Here is a 9,774-nt window from a genome sequence, read left to right as displayed (position 1 = left end):
AAAAAAAAAAAAAAAACAAGCATCTAATAGTGTAGATTAGATAGTCTCAACTTTGGAAATAAGGTGGGGTTGTATAATAATAAAATGTTGAATAAATCTATACTCTTCTTGTGTCTTGCTGAGGAAGAAAGGTTCTTTCTGTAATACAGTGAACAAATCATCTAATTAATAGCAATGAATTACCATATTCTTAATGTAAAGCTTTTTGGGCAAGTTTTAATTTGTAAATCTACATCGATGAGTTTCTCCTCAGAAACTTCAAAATAAGAATGTTCCTGAGAATTAAGCCCTCAAGTCAATACCTTATGTTTGAAATTATAGTTTAAAATATATATATATATGTATATATATATTTAAAAGTTGAAGATCTTTCAGGTAGATCATATGGACTATGACCTATATGAGTATTCAGAACAGGAAAATCAGTTTACTTGAATATATGGGAAAATGAAAGTCAGGCATACAAAGATCTGCACTGCACTGCAAATACAAGTAGAAAGGTAGGCCATGGGGGAAAAATTATATTTACACACACACACACACACACACACACACAGACACACACAGAGTGTTGTGATCTATCCAACCCCAGAAAGTGATAGATTCCTATGATAAAGACACTCAAAAGTTATTTTCACACTGGATCACAGTAGAGTCTTAACTCTGTGTTTACCCAAATCTCACCAGCCACTGCTTTTATATTATATTATCTTCTCATGTAGCAGTGAGGAATTCCAAGCCTCAGGAACTTGAAAGGCTACTTCTTTTAGCAGATATAGTCTTTTTTGGGAGATAATAAACTGGCACCCAAGTTAAGACTTTCTCTTATGATTTTGGGTGTAGTGAGTCAAGGAAATCTTTGGACTGACAAGGGTAAAACTTGTGTTTTCATAGAGGAGCAGTGCTTCTTGTTCATCATATTAATGCCTGTTCTAATACAAATTTCTCACCTGCCAACTTCAAGAGTGATGTTCCTTTTGTTTTCTAGCATTGCGGAAACTTCCACATAAATATTTTGTGTTAACGGAACAGTAAGATAATATCATACCTTTCTTCATTAAATGCCACCTGATCAAAATGCTATTTTAATTTTGTTTTTTTTAAAGGTAGAAAGTTAGCCGGGCGGTGGTGGCGCACGCCTTTAATCCCAGCACTCAGGAGGCAGAGGCAGGCGGATCTCTGTGAGTTCGACTGCAGCCTGGTCTACAAGAGCTAGTTCCAGGACAGGAACCAAAAGCTACGGAGAAACCCTTTCTTGAAAAATCCAAAATAAATAAATAAAAGTAGAAAGTTATGAAAAACTAAATCCATCCATACTGTCTTATAGTTGCCTTAATAGAGCTAAAGGTCTGAATAGCAAGGATTGTCCCCAGTGGGCAGTAGCTTGGGTAACTAAATTCATAAGTAGGTAAAATCTAATAGGGACTTTTGTCTTTTATAGTCAAAATGATGGCTGGCAAATATATGAATTGGAAATATCTGAAGGTCACGAATGTTTATCGCCCAGTCATTATATTGTCTGTATTTACTATGTTATATGGGCCTCCTCTCCCAACAATTTAATAATTAAGATAATAATTGTTATATTCATTTCCCAGATTAAAATTGAGAGTCTACTGCATTTAAAACTTTATCCAATATAACAAGACTTCATTTCCTTTTTAGTTCACTACAACTTTAAAAGAAAGGATCTTCATTTTGCAAGCCAAACAAAGCAAACCACTGAGATCAAAATTAGGGCTACTATATAAGACATTCATTGGTACAGGGCTTCAAAAGAAAATGCGGCTGACAGTTTGAGAGGGTGGGAAGAGCTGGAGTGAAGAAAGGTGACGTAGTATATTCACATTTTAATTTAAAACATACATAAATAAATAAAAGTAAGCCAAAATGAAAAATAAAATCATCATACATGGAATATGATGTTTCTTACTCCCGAATAAAATAAGAGAAAGAGACTATGAGTTTGAGAGATAGACAAGCAGACATGCAAAATGGAGTACAAGGATCAAAGTTTCTCCTGAATGCACAAGCATGCTAACAAGGTAATATTTTCCAAGAGAATTTGAGATGTTTTTCAACCTCACTGTTGCTTAAACCTCAGGTCTGTAGCTTTGGAACTCATGACTGTTCACAGTATGAAACTAATAATCCAACATATTTGTGTGGGAGTATGATGTGGGAGTGTCATATATCAATCTGTTGATTTCATTGGTTAAGTAATAAACAAACTGCTTGGGCTCATAGCTTAGAACATAGGTGGGTGGAGTAAACAGAACAGAATGCTGGGAGGAAGAGGAAGTGAGGTAAGACGCCTCAGACAGAAACGCCATGCTCCCCTCGCCCAGCCAGAAACACGCGATGAAGCTCCGACCCAGGATGGACGTAGGCTAGAATCTTCCCGGTAAGACCGGTGCTCACAGATTATTAGAGATGGGTTGATCGGGATATCAGAATTAGCCAGTAAGGGCTAGAGCTAAAGGGCCAAGCAGTGTTTAAATGAATACAGTTTGTGTGTTGTTATTTCGGGGCATAAGCTAGCCAGGCGGCTGGGATGCTGGGAACGCAGCCCCGCCACTTATATTACTACAGGAGTAGTAACTGTACTACTGTCAGATGTTCCTAGTAAGTCAAGTCATGGGTAGCTCATCAGTTAGAATGCTTTGACCCTTCTCTAATTGGAAATAAACTAGAATGATCTGACAGCGTACACTATTTTATGCTAGTATAATTTAGTCTGTGTGGTCAGAACTTGGATTTTCTTTTTGTGCCATACTTGAAAATAGTATTTAGGCTTTTTCAATCAGTACCGTTTATTTTGAAGCTTTAATCTATGATGAAATTTTTCACTAATGCCTGAGCTAATATCAAATATCCAAAACATGCACAGTTAGCATTAGGTCTTTTTAGTTATTGCACGGGGAAGCTGCCTAGTGTCTTCTTGTGTAGACTTTCTAAGTTGGGTTTTGCGGTTGTTCCACATATATGTTCTTTGCTGACATAGATTACTCACTAGCGTTTAGACTTGATCAGCTATCATCTGTCAGCATTGTGTCTCCTATTCTAAAAAAAAAGAATAATTCAATCAGTAACTTAAATTTTGAATAAGTTAAATCTAAACGTTCTTCTTTTTTATCTTAAGAGAAAGAAAGCTACAAGATCATTAATAACTTTTTTATGAATGAAAGTTAAAGATTAACAAAATACTATAACCTCCCATTTCCTTGACCTCAATGAATGCTTCAGGTTCCTCTTGCCATAAAGATTACTATGTAAAACAGAAACTCTTTCATTTGTGTGCTATTTCAGTCTGCTTCAGAATTTCTTCTAGGCAATGTGTGACAAATGCCTGCGTTCATGTTTCCAGTACTCTGAAGTATCAACTCTCGTCAATGAAACTGGTGTCAGTAAACTGGTTGGCTCTTTTTGCACAGGTATCCTGACATGCCCACTGCTGCTGATGTTGTGAATGCTTTAGATCAACAAGCACTTGCATCCATCCTTAGAGCATATGGAGAGGAGAAGCATGCCAAGAAAATTGCTTCTGCAATCATTCAAGCACGCAGCATATACCCTATCTCTAGAACCCAGCAGCTTGCCAGCATTGTTGCAGGTACCCTCATTAATTCTCTTCGATTTCTAAGAGTATAAAATTAAATAAATATCTGTTACATACATATGTATATACATACACACGCGCGCGCGTGTGTGTGTGTGTGTGTGTGTGTGTGTGTGTGTGTGCGCGTGTGTGTTTGTTCCTCCCTGTCTGGCTCCCAGAGGGATTCATTTGTATGTGAAATCTTTCAGAATAGCATTCTTTATATCTTTCTCAAATGTCAGGTTTCTTTCTTTTTTTAGCTTTCTCTCTTTGATGGCTCTAATACTGCACACACCTTTTAAAAATTATTTGCCATAGGTGGCTGATTAATATAATAGAAATTATATATGTGGTAATTTATCATCTGTGCTGACCAAGGTGAAAGATGGAATGACAAGGTTTAAAGAATGTCTTGATCCATCACAGTGGTTCATTAGCATCCTGTATGAGATTTGTCATTACCGCACATATTTCTGCATTTTAATATTTCAGGCAAAAGGAGAATTACATTGCCCAACTGCTAAAATAAAACTCAATGACTCATACATCTATTCTAAACAATCAGCTAACAAAGGGTATGTGATGTATAGGTTATACTGCTTTGTGGATGCTAACTAAATCAGCCTAAGGGACTTATTGAAACATTTCATCTTTTCTGCTGTTCACCACCATAAACCTCTTGAACCGGATTCTAGCTCTGAGGTGCTTTTTTGTACCCTTTACATTTGAAGTCAAAGCTGTTTCACAGCTATGTTTTGAAGAAAGTTTCTCTAAGTAAAAATGCAACTCCTGCAATTATTTAACAGAATTACAGTGGTAAATTATTCATCTTGTTGAACCAACAAAAATGCTGTATCACTTTTATATACCAAAAATATTAAGATTGTTTTTATTGTTTCTTATTAAATTGTGCAAGTAATAAGTAAATACAAGACATAGTATAGCATTTTAAAATTACTCAGTATTGACTAAGGCTATCAATACTAGATGGAGTTTAAGGAATAAAAATGATAAATTCACTCAAATCATTAAACTGTCTTATAATAAGTGTTTATAGCGTAATTAAATAATATATTCTATTTAACATAATAAAGAATAAAGAATTTATTAAGTCTTTAATATTTTAAGGTGTCTTTGTCAGGCCCTTCCCAATTTAATACCTTATATTGAAGTTGGAGCAGAATTTATATTGGTTTTTAAAATACAGTATTTTATGATTTTCCCCCCTAAGAGTTTATAGAAGCATTTTAGCAAGTAACAGATTCACCTTCTCCTTGCATATGCTGCCCTTCTCATTCATTACTCACCAGGCATCTCTACTTCTCCTTGCTGTCTTTAAGAAGCACTGCATGCCATTTTCTGGGAGAAATCATATTATTTATAAATAAGAAAACACAGTTTTCTGGCACAGATGAGGGTTTGTAGCTAACGAGCACCCCAGAGATTGTTCTGTTGAAACATTTATCTCAGAACTTGTGAAATCAGTTCTAAAGAGGACCAATGGTTTGCTCCAGTCCACAGTCTAATTAAGGACAGTTAGTACTCATTAAAATTTAGGAGACAATGAATATGAGACATAATTGGGAGTATAGCTTTAAGAAATTAAGTTAGTTGTTTTGTTTCTGGATCTTGATCTGTGAACTTGGTGAAATACTTTGTGTGTATGTGATAGAAATGATATTATAATATTCCTTGGAATATTATAATGTTAAGATCACATTAATGCTATATTAACAATGAGTTAAAAGTGAGAATATTCACATATACCAAGGAAAAAGTTGTTAATGGCATTAAAAGTTCTCTGAGTCTGTTTTTATGTTTTTAATATCAGAATAGAAATACAACTGTATTGAGAGCAATATGACTTTTTGAAAAAGCAAAAACCATGATATTTCAGAAAGAGAAAACTTTGACATACCAGAATTGAGCCAAGAGAATAGAAACTTTAATAGATCTATAGCGAGCAATGAGATTAGAGTTTTCCAACTAAAACAGTTCAAGTATAGATGTATTCTCTACTGAATTCTATGAAACCTTTGAAGAACTAAGCAACTCTACATAGAACTACCCATAAAATAGAAGGTGAAGAAATGATACCAAGTTCATTTTATCCAAGCTGAATATATATATAACAAGAACAAAAATGAATTATGAATCACTCTCTGTTCATACATGCCACATTTTTTAAATTTTAAATTATAATATAATTATATGCTTTCCTCCCTCTAACCCATCCCATATATCCTTTCTTGATCTTTTCAAACTCATGGCTCCCTTTTTTGTTCATTATTGATGGTGTATATGTATGTGTTTCTAAGTACATAACCTAACCCTGCTCAATATGTATGTCGCTTGCGTGCATATTTTCAGGATGAACATTTGATATTGGATAATCAGTTGGTGTCCTCTTCCATGAAAAAGAATATTTTCTTCACACTCACCTTGGTCATCTGTAGTATTTTGTATAGTGCTGAGGCCTCCTGGCTTTCCTCTTCCACACTACCATTGACGTTGTTGGTTTCCTTGTTCAGACCAATCATGTTGGTAAGACTATATGGGTGTAGCACTTCTGTTATTACTAGGAGACACGATCTCACAGCAAACACCTTTTTTCTCTGCCTCTTAAAATTATTCAACCCCCCTCTTCTACAAGGATTACTGAGTCTTAAATGTGTGAGTTGTATTGTAGATGTATCTGTTAGTGCTGGACTCTACAAATCTACATTTTGATTAATTGTGGTTTTCTAAAATGGTCTTTGCCTATTGCAGACAGAATATTTCTTGATGAGGGCTGAGAACAACACTTTCCTGTGGGGATAAGGACAAATATTTAGACTGCAGTTGGGGATTATCCTCGTTGAGTAAAGCAGTGGTTGTAAGCTCTTAGAGCCAGGACATCAACAGCTCTGGTCAGTTAGCTAGGTTTTCAGTGAAGAATTGCAAACCAAATTCAACAACACATTCAACTTTGCAGTGTTAACATAAAGTCTTGCTTCAACCAAAAGAGTCCTGTGTTCATAACATTTACTACTGACATTAGATAACTGAACTAAATATTCCATAGAATGATGAAATATTGATTATGAAATAAAGACATACAGACTGGGTTGTTTCTTCACAGTACTCTTTTTTTGGTTGTGCAGAAGCCTTTTAATTTCATGTAATACAATTTATCAATTCTTGACACTATTTCTGAACATGGTTGAGACTTTTTCAGACAGTCAGTTCTTACCAGGACCAAATGGACTTTATTTCAAGGATGCAAGGATTGCTCAAAAAACACAAATCAATAAATGCAAAGCGCCTTATAACTACATTCAATGCCTGAAATTGCATAAATATCTCAATAGTTACACAAAGGTCTTTGATGGAAACTAAAATACCCTATTGATAAAAGCCCTGAAAAAAATAATAATGGAAGAAACATTTTTTTTTTGATTTTCTAGACAGGGTTTCTCCATAGCTTGCTTTTGGTCCTGTCCTAGAACTAGCGAAACATTTCTTAATATAATAAGAGTATATATACCACATCTATAGTCAGCATTTACTCAATGGAGAAAACCTGCAAAAATTTTCACTACAATGAGGAATAAAACAAAAATATCTTCTTTCTTCATTCATCCAATATTGTCATTAAATCTTTACTAGAGTAATAATACATATTTATTATATCATTAAATAAATTAAAATTATATAAATAGGACAAGAAGAAGTAAATTCTTCTTGAAGGTGACATGATCCTATACATTAAAAAAAATGAAGATTTCTAGTAGAATCTTGTAGAAATTTCTGGTAGAAAACTTTGAGCTGATTAACAAGTGATAGTATACAATGTTAATATATAAATCAACAGTTTATGAATATATTGATAACAAATCACCTGAGGAGGAACTGAAGAAAACAAACACTTTGGTAACAATTGCAAAAAATGAAACAAATGGAGTTGAAGAGATGTGTCAGCTGATAAGTACTTGCTGCACAGCATGAGAGCATCTTTTATCCAAGAACTCACTTCAAAATGATGAACATGATTATCATAGCCAGAACCTGGAAACAACCTAAATGCTCCTCAGCCGAAGAATGGATAAGGAATATGTGGTATATTTACACAATGGAGTACTACACAGCAGAAAAAAATAATGACATCTTGAGTTTTGCAAGAAAAATGGATGGAGCTAGAAAACATCATTTTGAATGAGGCAACCCAGACCCAGAAAGACAATTATCACATGTACCAACTCATAGGTGGTTTTTAAACATAGAGCAAAGAAACTAGCCCACAAATCACAATCCCAGAGAACTTAGACAACAATGAGGACCCTAGCAAAGACATACATAGATCTAATCTGTATTAGAAGTAGAAAAAGAGAAGATCTCCTGAGTAAATTGGGAGCATGGGGACTTTGGAAGGAGGGTTAAAGGGGAGTGTAGAGGCAGGGAGGGAGCAGAGAAAATGTAAAGTGCAATAAAAATAAAATAATGATGAACATGAGCCAGGCGGTGGTGGCACACACCTTTTATCCCCAGCACTCGAGAGGCAGAGGCAGATGGATCTCTGTGAGTTCGAGGCCAACTGGGTCTACAAGAGCTAGATCCAAGACAGGTTGCAAATCTACAGAGAAACCCTGTCTGGAAAAAAAAATGATGACCTTGGTGGCACATGTGTGTTAGCCCAGTACTGGGAAGGTCAAGACAGGGGGAACCATCATCAGACAGCCTGGTCAACTAGGCAAGATTCAAACCGTGTTTGAAACAAAGTGGCAGGAGTGGTGCTGAAAAGATCACTCTATGGGTGAAGTTTCTTCCTCCTCTTTCAGAGGACTCAGGTTTAGTTCCCATCACCCCCATAGCAGACAGACTCACAGAACCTCAAAAATAGCAGGTAGATAGCACCCGAGGAATGGCACTTGAAGTTGGTCCTTGGCACCTCACACTCATGGACTGGCTAAATTAATATTGTGAAAATCACTGTGTTTCTAAAAAGTCATGTTATGTTGCTAATTCTTACAAGTTGAAATATTCTCTCCTAGAAGAATAGAAAGTCATAAGAATCGGTGCGACATTACTCCCAAGATTCCAGAAATTTATGAAACTTAACAGGCTTAGGAGGCTCAGAGAGTTACAAACAAGATTTCCAGAACCCTCTCCCAATTACAAAAGCTATGAATAACTGTTAAACAGAAAAGACTCTACATGGAGCTTCCTACAGTTAGTCAGATAGCTACAGGTTTGAAGTTTTCATGAGTTGTCACCAGTATTAAGTTTTATGATAATAACGCTGCCTTTGATGGCTCCTGTGAGTAACTCTAATAAACTCATTTCATCAGGCTACACTTGGATGGGATTGTTATTTTTGTCTTTTGTTGTTACCCTACCTCAAGTGAGTATATGTGTTTTCATGTATTCTCAGGAACAGTCACATAACAGTGATCTACAAATTCAGTACAATGCCAACAAAATTTTCAGTAATGTTCTCACAGAACTTGAGAAACCTATCCTAAATTTTACATAGAAGCACAAAATATCCCAGACTATCAAAGCAATCCTGAACAAAAAGCATAATGCTGGAGCTATCACAATTTCTGATTTCAAATTATAGAATCATGGTAATAAAAATAGCATGGTGAGGTCTCAAAAGTAAACATGAAACTTAACAGAATAAGATAGCATTTCCAAGATATACACAATACCAGTGGCTCAACTGATTTATGACAGATATAGAAAACATTCTTTATAGGAGAAATAGTGTTTTTCAAAAATAGTGCTATGAAATTGATGTCCACATGTAGAAGAATGAGACTAGACCCACCTCTCATCTTGCTTAAAATTCAGTTGCTATGGATCAAAGACCATAATGTATTTCTCGAGACTTTAAAATGATTGGAGCAATATAGAGAGAAAGCAGTTGAAGATATAGGGATGAGAATTGACTTCCTGAAAAAGATTCAGCTATGCTCAGAAATTATGTCAGGAATTGATAAATTGGAGTATGTGAACATAAAAACCTACACAGCTAAGGAAACAAGGGTGTAAAGAAAGAGCCTACTCTGTGTGTCTTTTCTTTCATAGTAAATATTTAGTAATTTTATGTAATATTTAGTTCAGTTAGATTAAAGCAAAACTTTATGTTAACATTACAAAGTGGAATGCTACCTTGAAGCAATTTCTTTTTTTTT

The 9,774-nt window shown here is 35.2% G+C and overlaps 1 protein-coding gene across 4 annotated transcripts in view; it reads left to right on the top strand.

The window, feature by feature from the left end:
- Mettl15 (methyltransferase like 15) overlaps positions 1-9,774 on the top strand; it is a 188,711-nt gene that overhangs the window by 152,822 nt on the left and 26,115 nt on the right. For all 4 annotated transcript variants that reach the window (XM_005364050.3, XM_013352576.2, XM_026787667.1 and 1 more), the window contains exon 6: positions 3,435-3,613. In XM_005364050.3, the coding sequence (XP_005364107.1) occupies positions 3,435-3,613 (179 nt within the window). The remainder of the gene's footprint in view (positions 1-3,434; positions 3,614-9,774) is intronic.

Source organism: Microtus ochrogaster, assembly GCF_000317375.1.
Source record: "Microtus ochrogaster isolate Prairie Vole_2 chromosome 14 unlocalized genomic scaffold, MicOch1.0 chr14_random_1, whole genome shotgun sequence".
Lineage (NCBI taxonomy): Eukaryota > Metazoa > Chordata > Mammalia > Rodentia > Cricetidae > Microtus > Microtus ochrogaster.
Note: the sequence above shows the minus strand (reverse complement) of the source record. Positions and strands in the feature narration are given on the sequence as shown.